Source organism: Eucyclogobius newberryi, unplaced genomic scaffold (genome assembly GCF_026437365.1).
Source record: "Eucyclogobius newberryi isolate DKJ021-1_F unplaced genomic scaffold, fEucNew1.0.hap1 SCAF_13, whole genome shotgun sequence".
Classification (NCBI taxonomy): Eukaryota; Metazoa; Chordata; class Actinopteri; order Gobiiformes; family Gobiidae; genus Eucyclogobius; species Eucyclogobius newberryi.
Genome location: NW_027315757.1, coordinates 12566569 through 12580909, shown reverse-complemented (window position 1 = coordinate 12580909; position 14341 = coordinate 12566569). Strand labels below are relative to the sequence as shown.

General features: G+C 41.2%; 3 protein-coding genes across 7 annotated transcripts; 2 read left to right on the top strand and 1 right to left on the bottom strand.

Moving 5' to 3' along the window:
• Positions 1-2522: 2522 nt before the first annotated feature.
• On the top strand, positions 2523-4894 carry LOC140357807 (uncharacterized). Its single transcript, XM_072442320.1, has 3 exons — positions 2523-2943; positions 3224-3516; positions 4027-4894. The coding sequence occupies exons 1-3, from the start codon at positions 2523-2525 to the stop codon at positions 4789-4791; spliced, it is 1479 nt and encodes a 492-aa protein (XP_072298421.1). The 3' UTR covers positions 4792-4894.
• Positions 4895-6320: 1426 nt separating this feature from the next.
• LOC140357603 (uncharacterized) lies at positions 6321-10161 on the top strand. 4 transcript variants are annotated; one of them, XM_072442119.1, is made up of 12 exons: positions 6321-6421; positions 7623-7811; positions 7885-7953; positions 8027-8163; positions 8251-8304; positions 8372-8402; positions 8476-8576; positions 8646-8720; positions 8817-8871; positions 9249-9306; positions 9439-9666; positions 9744-10159. In XM_072442119.1, exons 2-12 carry the CDS (start codon positions 7631-7633, stop codon positions 9928-9930), a joined length of 1176 nt encoding a protein of 391 aa, XP_072298220.1. In that variant the 5' UTR covers positions 6321-6421; positions 7623-7630; the 3' UTR covers positions 9931-10159. The 4 variants fall into 4 exon arrangements, with proteins under 4 accessions (XP_072298220.1, XP_072298219.1, XP_072298217.1 ...); XM_072442118.1 differs by having other exon boundaries at positions 8476-8568; positions 8644-8720; positions 9249-9666; positions 9744-10160; XM_072442116.1 differs by having other exon boundaries at positions 9249-9666; positions 9744-10160.
• Positions 10162-11774: 1613 nt separating this feature from the next.
• On the bottom strand, positions 11775-13647 carry ccdc97 (coiled-coil domain containing 97). 2 transcript variants are annotated; one of them, XM_072442644.1, is made up of 7 exons: positions 13330-13647; positions 13090-13248; positions 12798-12957; positions 12635-12720; positions 12232-12403; positions 12027-12150; positions 11775-11917 (listed from the first exon to the last, which is right to left on the bottom strand). In XM_072442644.1, the coding sequence occupies exons 1-7, from the start codon at positions 13516-13518 to the stop codon at positions 11794-11796; spliced, it is 1014 nt and encodes a 337-aa protein (XP_072298745.1). In that variant the 5' UTR covers positions 13519-13647; the 3' UTR covers positions 11775-11793. The 2 variants fall into 2 exon arrangements, with proteins under 2 accessions (XP_072298745.1, XP_072298744.1); XM_072442643.1 differs by having other exon boundaries at positions 12635-12723; positions 13330-13646.
• Between the last annotated feature and the right edge of the window lie 694 nt (positions 13648-14341).

Below are 14341 nucleotides of genomic sequence, written 5' to 3'. Positions count from 1 at the left end.
TAAGTGATGTAGAGAGATATAAGGAGAGGCAGTAGTTTAATTACCATCAGTCCGAGTCCCTGCGACTTGAATACTCAACACATTGTGCTGGTGTATATATTGTGCTTCCACCCACAGAAGGCCAGCTCAGAGACAAGCTGAGAAGTGCATAGATTACCACTTCTGTGAGGAAAGTGATCATGTTAGAGAAGGACACATTCTGTAACAGCTGATGACGCCCGTCATAGATACAGCTAACCACATAGACATGAAACAAAGTTAGAAATGGAGGCATCCTTGTTAAGACTATGTACGAGATGGAAAATTCAACAACACATTTTACAGTATAGCAAAGTTTTTCCAGTGATTTGACGGGCAGGAATGATTTCCTGTGTCTCTCTGTGGAGCAGCAGTAATTGCTGAACGAGCTCTTACAGCTGACCAGCACATTGTGAAGCTGTGTGTCCGGCCTTCTGATGATCTTAAAGAGTCTATTAGTGTCCCTTATGCACAGACTGCAACCCCAGCACACCACAGCGTACATGATGGCACTGTCCACCATAGAACATCCTGAGCATTGTCTGGCAGATGTCAAAGTTCCTCAGCTGTGTCCGAAAGGAGAGGCGACTCTGGCCCTTCTTGTGTCATTGAGGTCAGGGTCACAGCAGCCTTGGCCCTCCTCAGGTCCAGTTCTTTAGTCTTTGCCATGTTGAGCTGAAGGTGGTCCTGTTGACTCAGTGGTCCAGTGGTTCAGTTCTGCACTCCGGTGATTTCAGAAGGTGGAAGATGATCTCCAGAAAAGTGCTGATAGACGAGGGGTTTGGGGCCGAGGTGTGATCGGGGCCGTTTTGCATATGAAGAGGGCAGGGAGGGAGCCAGAGGAGTGACTGCCTAAACACATAATGCTTTACCATGTTTTAATCGAATCATTTCATCAAATGCAACATGAAGTTCATTTCAACTTTTTTTAAATTCCTAAAGTCATTATGGAGAATACTAACTGTAAACTATCTAACAGCTTTAGATCTGGAGCTTGTCCGAGTTCTAGTATTAACATGAACTGTTGTTTTTTTCTGAGGTTGCAGTGCTACTCTTAAATATGTCTAAGCAGTATTCACTTTTCCACATTTTATTGTGTTACAGCCTTATACCAACATTGATTAAATGAATTATTTGCCTCAAAATTTGACAAACAATAATGACAATGTGAAAGAACAGTGGTTAAATTCTTTTCAAATGTATTAAAAATAAAAAACACTACATGCACTGTGCATGTGGGAGTGGGGTGTATCATGTGCCTATTTCATTATTTAACTAATTAATGTGTTTGTCCAATAACAATGTATTGTCAAAATGTGGAGATTTTAATCTTATAGATCTTGTACTTGTAAATAAACATCAGTTTAATGTATTGAGTATATGAGAAGCTTTTTATTAAAAGTAAAAATAAAACTATGACCTACTGAACTGATTAAACCGATCTGTTTTTCAATAGGCTGTTAAATTCTTTGTAGATTGTGTGCTATTGCAAGTTGTCTTTTTTTCTATTGTCCCATGTATTTATGAATGGGTTCCACATGTTTTTTGGCTGTATGATTTGTAAAACTGTTTTGTTGTATTTTTTGCTGCCTGATGCTCAAATGAATTGCCCCTGGAGGATAAATAAAGTCACCTGACTCTGAATCGCCCCTGACTGGTGAAGAGAATGAATAATAATTATAACACTTACTACAACTACAGCCCTGTCCACCCTGTATTGTCCATGTCCCCTCATCCCCTGGCCTCATGTCTTTAAGCAATAACACTACTTACTACAACTACAGCCCTGTCCACCCTGTATTGTCCATGTCCCCTCATCCCCTGGCCTCATGTCTTTAAGCAATAACACTATTTACTACAACTACAGCCCTGTCCACCCTGTATTGTCCATGTCCCCTCATCCCCTGGCCTCATGTCTTTAAGCAATAACACTATTTACTACAACTACAGCCCTGTCCACCCTGTATTGTCCATGTCCCCTCATCCCCTGGCCTCATGTCTTTAAGCAATAACACTATTTACTACAACTACAGCCCTGTCCACCCTGTATTGTCCATGTCCCCTCATCCCCTGGCCTCATGTCTTTAAGCAATAACACTATTTACTACAACTACAGCCCTGTCCACCCTGTATTGTCCATGTCCCCTCATCCCCTGGCCTCATGTCTTTAAGCGTGTCCACTGCAGTGTGCTGTGACGTCATCGGCACAGTTGCCAGCAGCATATGTGCGCAGAGAGCTGCGCAGTCGCTCTGCGCATCCGAAGGCTGAGGACAGCCATTTCTCTTCTCAGAAAAACACTGAAGATAGCTGGATTGTGCGTCGTGACTCGCGAAGAAACAGTTTGAACTGTATATTGATCAAATGAAATACTCTAAGCAGAAGTAGCATTCACGGACTGTCATCCGCCATCTGCAAACTTTCTTCCAAATCTCCACCTGCGCAGGGAAGGACAGCGGCGCTTGCCCGAGTGGCTGAGGCTCATGTTTATGTTTCTCTGTGGGACATGGAGACTGCGCGGGGAAGCAGCAACGACGACATGGCTTCGACAACGAACTTGATCCTCGATGAGGATGAGGACGTGAAGCCATTTGCAGCAGCCGTGAGCAGCCAGGGTCCGCCTGCGCCCCGCGGCGTGAGCGCGAGCGCGGCAGGAGGAGGAGGAGGAGGAGGAGGAGGAGGAGGAGGAGGAGGAGGAGGAGGAGGAGGAGGAGGAGGAGGAGGAGGAGGAGGGGTGCAGACTGCAGAGGAGCAACACGGCGCCTCGACCAGCACAGCGCCCGTGCTGCTGTGTGAGTGCACTATGTTCTGCATCATCTGCATCACTCACACATGTCTGACTCTTGTGCTCTGTTTAGACCCCGTCAACACTGAGCGCTTCTTCACCTCAGCAGCAGATGGGAAGACTTACCTTAAGATTGCACCAGGTACCAAACTGATATTTTCTCATGGAACACAAGGTCTCCAAGCACTTCTAAGATCAAGTTCATATTTATTACAACAACAAAAAGTGCGAGTTGTATTCTATGAGTTTTCCACTCATCCACTTCTATTCCAATCTTGAAAATCACATTGAGCAGTGATTCAATCATCTTGTTGGGCTGTTGAATTCTGTTCTGTGCACTCAATATTGTGGTTGAACATATAGAATGTGTTTAGTTGAAGGTCCCACCTGTTGTAGTGCTGATTCCCTCCTCTGTGTTGCAGTCGCTGGGATGTCCCCTGGCCCCTCAGAGAAGCCCCTGCCCTCCGGCTCAGACTTCTCGTCTAAAGCTGTTCTGTGTCTGATTGAGGCAATGAGCCGGCGCTGGGGGCTCTATGACACCCGAGAGCGCTCCCAACTCTTCCAGAGCGTCCAGGAGGAGATGGCCTCTAAAGGACATGTACTTCCTGTAGAAAAGATCCGCCGCAAATGGAACAACCTGATCGTGACCTACAAGAGGGTTAAAGACCGCAGCAGGGAGACGGGCCACGCTAAGACCTCATGGGAGTTTTTTGATGTGAGTTATGTCAGTGCAAAGAACACTTTTTTTGTTTTGACCAATCTCTGTCTATATTTATAAAGACATTACAAATATGGAAACACCCACTTTTCCTTTTGTGAAGTACAAAGCTGTATGAACACACATAACTATTAGTATAGCCTATTATTTGATATTGTACATTCAAACACACTGGTCACAGGGCGGCAACGATTCATTGACTAATTGTTACTTTGACTGTAAAAAATGTTATCGCGTTTTGATCATCGGAATCATTATCGACTAGACAGATTCTAAACCACATACAAAAAGACCTTTTATAACAAAGGCCGTGGCATTATCAAATCGAAATGTCAAAAAATAATTTAAAATCATTTCAAATCTTCATCTATAATACACTTCAGTCGCCATATTTCAAGTCTCACCGTACAATAGGAATAATCGTTTGCCTACTCCACTACTAAAAGAATCATCACTACCGATGTATTCCGCTGAAACGGCACATTCTGTCCTGCTTTGTCTCTCCAGCTGATGGACGCCACTCTGTCTGACACCGTGGGCTCTCAGATCATCAACAACAAACGAACCAAACCCTCGAACCCTTCCTGCCCTCAGCCTGGCCCCATGACCAAGATCGTAATGAAGCCGCACCTTCCCCAGACCGCCTCCATCCTCCACCAGGGTGGCACCACACCCGCCGCTGAGAGCAAGGCTTCAGCATCCTCCGTTTCCTCTGTTACCACGGTGACCATCAGCCCTACTAGCTCTGCGGACATTAAACCCTTGATTTTCCTCAACGGTGATATAGTTGCGAGCGGCCTCCATTCGAGCAGCACCAGCGCACCCTCCTCTTCGTCCCATAAGTCACCCGCGGTGGCTCCTTCCGGCGCGAACATGGACCCGTGCAAGGCCCGCTACATCTCCTGCAAACCTCCGCCCTTCTCCTCCAGCATCCTCCCGCTCCGCCTTAGCGGCGCACAGTTAGGCAAAAACATCTCCGCTCCCAACTCCTGTCTGTCGTCGTCCAGGTCTGGAACGGAAACGGCGCAAAGAGGCAACGAGGAGCAAAGTGCCACCAGCGCCTTGGTCAGGGAGGTTCTGAAAAGGCAGGAGGAGCAGGCCTTCTTGGACCGAGTGGCGCGGCGCAGGATGGAGGCGAGGGAGAAGAGGCGGGAGAGGAGGGAGCAGAGGATGGCGGAGTCCCTGGGCAGAGTGGCCACTGCGCTGGAGCTGCTCTCATCCAAGCAGGACACAGTTATAGCTCTGTTACAAAGACTGGCGGACAAAAAGTGAGACGGGACACTTTCTGTTGTGTTTGTACAGTGCTGTTGTGTCAAATGTGTGCGGAGAAATTGTCAGTGGACTTTTGATTTGAGTCTCGTAAAAAAAGGCAGCGTTCAATTTTAATGAACTGACGTGAGTAGCCACACTTTATATGGCTGGTTTACTGTCATAGTTTATAATAAATATACATTGTTATGTTTAAATATTCAAAGTTCCTGAGTCTAATTTTAAGGAATCTAAACAGGTCAAGTGTATTGAAATGTAACGCTCCAGTAACATGTACATATTGCTTCTTAAACATTTTATTTAAAAATGAAAACTTTTTAGAACAAAATACTCACACAATATAAGATCAAAGTAATGTTCTCTATATTAGGTCAAATTTAATAGCGCCTACTTTTATTTGTTTATTTATATGCATCCAAGTCTTCCTGGGTCCATTGTAACAAAAATATAATTGCATTACATTATAACAGTGGACATTTACAGGCCATGCTTACATTTTAGATCCTCACACTTCAGATGGTTTTTAAATAACGGCTTGTTTTGAAGCTGTGGCAGTTTAATTTATTGTTAATTACCACGTAGATAAATTAGTCGTTAAGAATGACAAAGGATACAAAACAAGCCACTCTGAGCACAACACAGCGACAGGATAAGTAGGATTAAGGTGCAGTGATAAAACCGCAACACTCCCCGCTCATTACTCACACTCTAAAGTCTAAACTCAGGAACAAAAGACACATTGACCCGTTAGTGAGATAATGAGTGCGCTCGGAGTTTTTCAGCGTCGCTTACTGTTCCAACCCACCATATTCAAAAGAAGAAACCAACTTTAATAGCGCACAGTAGATGTTGTCTGTGGTCATGAAAAGGTTATTGATAATGTCATGATATTCGATGACTGGAGACAATCTGCACTAAACTGCACTTGTCTTGTCGAGACACATTCTGCTCATCAAAACCTCAGAACTGACTCATCCTCATGATCAAGTGTCAACAGGCCAACAATCATGTAACAAGGGGAAATGTTTCTCCAAAACCCTGTGTTTGTCAGTCTTGAATGATGAGAGCTCGGCAGATTTTTATAATTTTTTGTTCCAAGTTATCCATATTCAGTCAGTAAACAAAATACATATAAGATAAGATAATCCTTTATTGTCCACACATGGGAAAATGTAATTGTTGCAACACAGGTAGATACAGAGGAAAAGAACAGATAACGTATAGGAAGTTTAAACAAAAAAACAAAAACACTCTCAATAGAACAAAAACTCTTATAAACAAAAACTCCTATTATATAGACAAAACCTCCCATTTCCCAACAAGGGATGGAGGGGGAAAATAAATAAAGATAAAAATAAAATAATAAAGATAATAATAAATAAATAAAATATAAAATATAATATAAAATATACACATACATTATGAATAACGGGAAAACGCAGTATAATTACAACCTGTGCACAATGTGTGATATCTCTGTTATTATTATCATTATTCATTGTTATTGTGAATAAAATAGGCCTATACCTGACGTTGATCCCATCCTCGGCCTGTAGGTGGCGCTGTTACCGTCTGTCAGAGGAAAAAGACCACTCTTAAAATTCGGGTACATTTTTAACAAAGAGATAAAGACGTGGTGAGTACGGCTTTTCTGTTAAATGCGAGTGTGGATTATTTGTGCACATTTATAACCCAGCGTGTCCTTATGTCTGTTATTGCACGACCTGTTTCCGTTTGTTGACGTACTTTTCTCTCTCACTCTTTCCTTTCTAAATAAATCAAACGGCAGGTTGGTGGTAAACGAGTGGGATGGGCAACGTTAACAGCAATAGAATGAAAAATACAAGCTAATGCTAACAAACCGAGCTAGTCAAACGTGTAAAAGAAGACGTGTTCTTTTCTGTCACTAGCTCGGAGAGTTACGCAGGTGTCGTTAGCGTGGCCATTGTTTATTCTGTGTGGATTCAGTTTCAGCGGGGGAGAAAGCTAATGCTAATGCTAATGCTAATGCTAACCCGTGCGTCCTGTCTCATCGGTGGACACGGAGTTCTAGCTGTGCATTGTTAGCCTTGTCATCATTAAATCCACTGCGTGTGAGCCTCGTGTTCCCATATCACACATACTTGCCTTAAACTCTCTTAAATGTCAGTAAATGGCTAATATTAATTCCTCAATAAAGTTTTTTCCAGAGTGTAAAGTCCTCGGCCAATGCATTGTTCTTTTTCTTTTCTGATTCAGGTCCATTAACGACTATATATGCAATAGTACAAATATCTTAAACCCATGTGTTTGCCAGCAGAAGGTACAATGACTTCGTTGGTAACTGCTAACATTGAGTAGTTTATTTCCTTTATGAAGCTGGGGTCGTCCGAGAAAGTTTGGGGTTTGGGCTTTAAAAACACAGAGGAGCACCCTGCCATAGACACTGTTGTACATGACCTGTGCATCGATTCATTGATTAAAAGCAGGAGATTGGCAAAAATTCTAAAATGATAGCACAAAAACTACTAGTCCAGTGTCCAGTCACTCCTAAAAGTCCTGCCAATATTTACAGTAAAGAACATTTTGCGCAATTTGATAGTTTGAACGTCAAATAAAGATACAAAACAACAACACACATTTTGTAAACAGAAGCTATTTCACAACACTAAATATGAATAGTGTTATAAATAAGTAGTTTCTTTAATACGTTGTGGTCCAATTCAGTATCAATACCTGCTCAACTGAGAATCTAGTTTTGAAAGTGTTTGTGTCAATTAGCATCTGTAGAGTGATTTGTTTTGACAATGCTAGTTTTAACTAAAGCTGTATAACACGTCTTGCTTTCTTACCAGTGGAAGTAATGCGTACCAGAAAAAGAGGGCCACCAACTGTGAGAAGAGTGAGCGTAGAGGTGCACAAATCATGGGCTAGTCCTCGGAAAAGACGCAGGACGGACCAGGCCTCCATGGAAAGGAGCGAAGACCCGGGCTCAAACAGTGACAATGTGGAAGAGAAGGAGAACTCTGAAGAATCGCCACCCAGTAAGAATCTAAGAATAGAGCTCATTTAAAGTTGTCATTGGATCTGTGTGGCAAATATTACTTTGGAATATAGGGTGCGCTTACTTGTATGTGACCTGTGGAACCAAAGAAGGCCTCTTGCATGTAGAAAAACTAGAAAGGGGTAAGAATGCATTTCTGTGCATGTCTGAAAATGTTCATTTGGTGTGCATGACGTGTCACATGCCGTCTCACAGGCCAGGAGGACTGTATTGAGTCTGATGGGCGCTGGTTTTCCCCCAGTGGATTTGAGGAGTTCGGAGGCAAAGGAACACATAAAAAATGGAAAAAATCAATTATTTACAACAACAAGCCATTGCATTTTTGGATTGACGTGAGAGTTTATCTGCAATTATTATAATCCATAATTAAGTACAATAATATGATTACATAATTGAATAATCAAGTGGTATTCTAACAGCAGGGTTACCTAAAATCATCACCAAATAAAAGACGAACGTTTGCAGCCTCAGAGGTGAGACTCTTCCAGTGTAAATGACAATACCGGTAATGCATTGGGAATGTTTTTATTTCCTTTTCAGCCATCAAACCCTAAAAAGAGTCATACTGAAGGTTGATTAGATCCATTTTCATCACCAGTTTTGTTTGTATACTATATAACACATGTTCTTATGGATTTTGGTAGAGTCTGATGACAAAAGTAACCACGAGGAAGAAGAGGGCCCAGATGAACAGCCAGAGACCAGTGAAGAACAGACAGATGTCCAAAATGGAAAACGTAAGGCTGTATTTTGTTTATGCCTGTTGTGTTTAACAGCGTTTGTTTGATTCCATCCTGATTTGACTTCCATAGAGACAAATAACTTCGCCATTGACATTGAGAGGATCGTGTCACAGAGGAAACCTAAATTAATTCTTCACAGACTTGAAGTGAGCCCGTTTATGCTTTATTTCATATATAAAATACACATTAACAACATTTTCTAACAGTGAACATTTTTAATACATGTTTATTAATGTGTACAGCAACTACGGGGGGATTTTCATCTACTGTTAAACAATGTAGTGCTCCCGCAAAATGGTAAGTTGCTTCTTGACTTCTTGTCTACAGACTGAAAAGAACAATTAGACAAACGCAGATAAAAGTGACGGTTTAGTGATTTATCAAAGCGTATTAGTAGTAATATTAGAATGGAACCAAAAAACAACTACAGCTTGACCAAGTACTACATACAACTGGTAAATACAACTGACAACCATTTATGCAATATTAGTGAAAATATCCAAGTGCAGACTTTAGAAACATCCCTTAAACTATGTAGTGAACTTATTATAGCATTCAGTACGAACAGTAAATGATCAAGTATTAATGACAATGACCTATACTTACAGTACTGCATGAAGTTACAGATTACTAGACCTTTGATAATGGGTATTGCTTTTGCCGTCTTCATTCAGGCAGTGGGTGCATGCCAGCGGAAGAGCAGAGGGAAGAAACCAGTGAGCCCCAAGAAGAGCAGAGGGAAGAAACCAGTGAGCCCCAAGAAGAGCAGAGGGAAGAAACCAGTGAGCCCCAAGAAGAGCAGAGGGAAGAAACCAGTGAGCCCCAAGAAGAGCAGAGGGAAGAAACCAGTGAGCCCCAAGAAGAAGCCTTATTAAACAGCAGTAATAAAGAAAATGAGGATGTGGAATGCATGCATGTGGAAGATACTATCGTCACCAAGGACCAAGGGGCCGGCACGTCACTGGATGAAATAGTAGATCTTAAGGTAGATGTAGAAGTAGTTGCTCAAAGTTTTCAGATACATCTGGAGTTGGAGGAAGAAGCTTTCCCACTTGATGAGATTATCCAAGATTCTGCACCACTCATTGAAAGGTATGAAATGTAGAATTACTAAAATGGAAGAAAAACATATAAAACCATTGATTAACCTAAGATTATTGTTCTAATAGGCTTCCACAAGAAGACAACCCTAGTGTAATATGTTACCCTGCAGCAACCACAGCACATCAAAGTGCTGCTGACGTGGATTTCATGGATCTTGATGAACTAAAAAGGGAAAAGATAAAATGGCAGATAAAAATCTTGAAGTTACAAGAGGAGTATTACGCTCTGCAGCTGCAGAAGTTAAAGCAGTGAGGGATGCACACGAGCCAGACCATATGTGTTTTGTATTTTAGAATACCTTTTACTTTCTTTATTCTTAAAGAGTTGTGGAAAGTAAATACTTTCAAACTAAATGTGAAAGAACACATTTAAGCGTTAATATCCTTCTACTCGGAAATAATTTTATATGAATCAGTTTTAGCTTGTTACTATTTTTCCATTATTTTTTTATGAAACCAATGTTTGTATCAAATCCTGTTATGTAGCAAGTAACTTGTAATCATTAAATGTTTTTTCTTTGTGAAATCAATACTATCATTTTATAATTAGGCCATTTGCCGAAGACAGAAAAGTGGCTAGAAAGTCGATTCCGTAGCAACATTATGGGGGATACTTTCTTTAAGGTATATACACTTGAGGTAACATGAAAAAAGTTCCACAAACCAAATCCCTGCTGTTTGAGAAATAGCCCGTTGAAGTTCAATAAATAGCGAAAATTAGCAAAAATTGACGCTTGTGGCATTTTTGCTGGCATTAGAACTCCAGATACAATTTTGTTTGTGGATATATAAAACCTCAGACTGATCGGATTAATATTAAGCTTACACCAGTAAGTGTAAAAAGTGAAACATTTGCCATTTAGAATGATTTTAGATTGACAATTTTCATCAAACCTGAATAACTTCACAAATCCATTAATACCAACAACACAAATGAAAAACTAATAATGAATTAAAGATAAAACTTTGAATAATGAAAAATGACATTGCACATGGCACTTGATACGATTACACGAGGTCAACATTCATTTTAGAGACAAATTGAGGGAAGCTTCAGTTGACACTGAAGGCATTCCCTGTAGACGGTCCATAGTGGCATATTCAGATGCACCAACAATCCAAGCAAGAAGATTGAAGAGTTCATTTGGCACAACACGATGGGCATGTTAAACTGAAACTTTCAGATGTAGGTGGCCAGGGACACACATAACCCTAACCCTACACATGGAGTTGTACACATGGGGTTGGGGTTGTACACATGGGGTTGTACACATGGGGTTGGGGTTGTACACATGGGGTTGGGGTTGTACACACGGGGTTGTACACATGGGGTTGGGGTTGTACACATGGGGTTGGGGTTGTACACACGGGGTTGTACACATGGGGTTGGGGTTGTACACACAGGGTTGTACAGCGCGTGCTTCTCTCCCGTCGAGCGATCTCTTTCGCAATCACCCAAACGTGTCCCATCTGACCTTCGTCATAACGCATGTCTGTTCGGTGCAATTTTCTAAAATGTGCATACAACAGGCAGGTTTTTCTGAAGATCCACGGGACTGCTTTCGAGGATTCATGTGTGTTGATAAACAGACCGGCTCACTGACTTTATATCCAAGAAGCGCTGTTCTGATTGGTTCAGACTTGCTTCAGACAAAAAATAGTTCCACCTGCGAAAACAGCAGGAATTTTCCATGTGGAAACTCGAGGTTAGATTTATGAGTTCATAACGTTTTTTATAGTGGAGAAATGTTCTACCCACCTTGTTTCTGCGGTGATTCACTCTACAGAGTCTGGCATATGGCCTAATTGAATGCCAGTATACTTAAATAATTGAATAATTAAGTTTGTTAAATAGTCAACAATTACGGTACCCAAAACAGTCCTGACCGTGCCAAGCACAAAGATCTGCAGATGGGACGGCAGCTGCTCACTGCTTCTGACAGGTCGCCCCAGTGGCATTGAAGGATGGGTCAAATGCAGAGAAGGAATTTCCCTCACAAGAGATTATACAGTATACTTAAACCTTCATTAATCTGATCCTTAATCTAAACCAAGTCGCATCTTTGGAAAACACATTCAGAATAAGAATGCTAAACATTTCTCGTGTTATGCAGCTTTATTCAATCATGTTTTCATCATCTTCATCCTCATCATTATCATCATCTTCATCAAAATACTTTTCCTCAGCATCTCTACTGACGATATCCAAATTGTCATAGTCTGGGTTTTCATCCACCTCACTGTAAAGGACAGAAAATTTATCTAATTTCAGTTGAAAAGTTAAAGCAGCTAGAAATTAACTTCATATATCCCCAACAGCACTTAAAAAAATAGAGTAGAAAAAGTAACCTGTAATCAAAGTCTTCGTCTTTGCCATCTAGGAAGCGTTGGTGCATTTGACTGACAAACTCCTCTCGAAGCTGTGCTTTCTCCAGTGTGGTGGGCTCCCACTCCTTTTCCTGACCATGAATATCTGAAGTAGAAATCAGTAGATACTGTACATGAGAATACAGGCAACTTTCATCTGAAATTAGAAACATGCATGCCATCTCACCGTTCTCTTCTTCATCCTCATCCTCCTCTTGTGCTCCATCCTCTCTCTCCTGTTCTTCCTGCAGCTGCTTCTGAATAAGTCGCTCTTGATAAGAGTTAAGGAGGAGGTGAGCGAGCCCTCCTGATCCTTCTGATGCACCTTCCTGCATGGCCTCTTGGGAGCGCTCCAGCACCTGCAAGAAAATGTACTCCTTATAGTATGTATATTTGCTGTGAACTAGTCAGAGGTGGGTAGATTACTTGCAAAAGGCTGGACAAAAAGAAAACCAAAAAGTAATGACCCAAAAAGAACAGACCTTTGAAAAAGTAAATTATAAACATACGGTGCAAAAAACTCCACGTCTATCACGTATTGACCAAATGGAAAGAGTGAATAAAATCATGTTCACTGGTAAATGCGTTACCTCCTCATCAGTCAGGTATTGGCCAATGTACTGTTCATAAAGCAGTGGTTCCCTTATCCTCATCTGCTCGTCACTAAAATAGCCACCTTCTGAAAATAAGACATTTTAGAGATAAATAATGGGAATAAATCATTGACAAGCATTTATATCATAGACTGCTCACTTTTCTGCAAGGATCGGAGGGCAGCATAGCGGTGGTTTTTGACCCTTGTTTTATTGGTGAATCCTGCGTCTCGCCTCTCAATGACTTTACTGTAGTGCAGTGTTCTTGGATCAGAGCTGACATGGGCAAAAGCTGCTAGATGCTCCGGTTTCAAACAACTCTATAAATCCAAACAGAGTAGTGTTATCAGACTACTGAAAAAGGTCGTGAGCACAGACCAGCAAACATTTACTGATTTTCTACTTTAAAAATAAAACACAGTATCTTTAAACTCCACCTGGTGCATACATACATGATACTTCTCCAGAAACACGAGTGGTCGATTCTTGTACTGTTGCAGCAGCTCTACTCTGCGCTGATCCAGGGTCAGCTCGGCCTCTCCTATCTGCTGGCTCTTCACATGATGTCCGCTTTGAGCTATAACCTCCAACATGGCTTTGACGCACAGATTCTGATTCACAAAACGTAGCGTTAGTTAAATAATGTTCACTGAAATGTACAGAATGTAGCATAATGGAAGACATATTAGTACCTCATGATGCAGCTGATGTCCAGTGTTTGCACTGCTGGAGCTTCTCGGAGGTGACACAGTAAACACATCTGTAGGTTTAAGATCTTGTTGTTCTTCATCGCTTTCATGTGAAACTGAACGCGGTTTTTCCTTTTTCTCCTTCGCTTTAACAGGGGGCTCTAGAATTTCACCCCACATTTTAATTTTCATCTGGCCTACAAAAATATAAGACCTATATGCATCGGCTGAAAGGCAAATTAAGTAGATAGTACTAGATAACCGAGTCAAACGTAAATTATGTCGGAAAGGTTTAAACTAAAGGGATTTTTTGGTGGATTTCTGATTTCTTACGACAGTTGTTTTGGTTTGAGATCCGCCATATTGGTCCTTCGTAAATAACGCTCCGCCAGCAACGTGTCAAGAGCAGCACTTTGGTTCCGCTTCTCCTTTTTTGCGCCATCTTGTGGTTAGTTTTGAGCATTTAAAAGTGGATAAATATAATAAATACAAAATTAAATATTGTTGTTTATGCTAGGTAGGGCAACACTTAAGTGATCTTGTCAAGCCCCCATATATTTATTTTATTTATTTAATTATTTATTTATTTTTATCTTTATTATTTTTCCCCTCCATCCCTTGTTGGGAAATGAGAGGTTTTGTCTATGGGAGTTTTTGTTTATAGGTGATCTGTTCTTTTCTTCTGTATCTACCTCTGTATCTACCGGCGTTGCATCAATGAAATTTCCCCATGTGGGACAATAAGGAATATCTTATCTCATATCTTATCTCATATATACATGTATATATATATATATTATATATATATATATATATACACATGTATGTATGTGTGTGTGTGTGTGTGTGTGTGTGTGTGAAACAAGAGTGCCATGTTGCAGCGCCACACATAATTTACTGTTGTTTACTGACTGGGCTTACTTAATGTTAATTATTAAATCATTCACAGTGAAGTGTTTTACTGTTTTACCCCCCCTGGCTTTTAACACCGCATGGGTTGCGTGGTCCTCTGTAT

Bases quoted from the DNA above. Each gene is read 5' to 3' on its own strand.
- LOC140357603 (XM_072442117.1), top strand. From the start codon at position 7,631: ATGCGTACCAGAAAAAGAGGGCCACCAACTGTGAGAAGAGTGAGCGTA. The intron at 7,812-7,884 runs GTAAGAATCTAA...TTTGGAATATAG, and splicing joins CTCTGAAGAATCGCCACCCA to GGTGCGCTTACTTGTATGTG. The intron at 9,667-9,743 runs GTATGAAATGTA...TTGTTCTAATAG, and splicing joins TCTGCACCACTCATTGAAAG to GCTTCCACAAGAAGACAACC.
- ccdc97 (XM_072442643.1), bottom strand. From the start codon at position 13,518: ATGAAAATTAAAATGTGGGGTGAAATTCTAGAGCCCCCTGTTAAAGCG. The intron at 12,958-13,089 runs GTATGTATGCAC...TTGGATTTATAG, and splicing joins TGTTTCTGGAGAAGTATCAT to AGTTGTTTGAAACCGGAGCA. The intron at 12,151-12,231 runs GTGAGATGGCAT...TTTCTACTTCAG, and splicing joins TGAGGATGAAGAAGAGAACG to ATATTCATGGTCAGGAAAAG.
- LOC140357807 (XM_072442320.1), top strand. From the start codon at position 2,523: ATGGAGACTGCGCGGGGAAGCAGCAACGACGACATGGCTTCGACAACG. The intron at 2,944-3,223 runs GTACCAAACTGA...TCTGTGTTGCAG, and splicing joins TTACCTTAAGATTGCACCAG to TCGCTGGGATGTCCCCTGGC. The intron at 3,517-4,026 runs GTGAGTTATGTC...TTGTCTCTCCAG, and splicing joins CCTCATGGGAGTTTTTTGAT to CTGATGGACGCCACTCTGTC.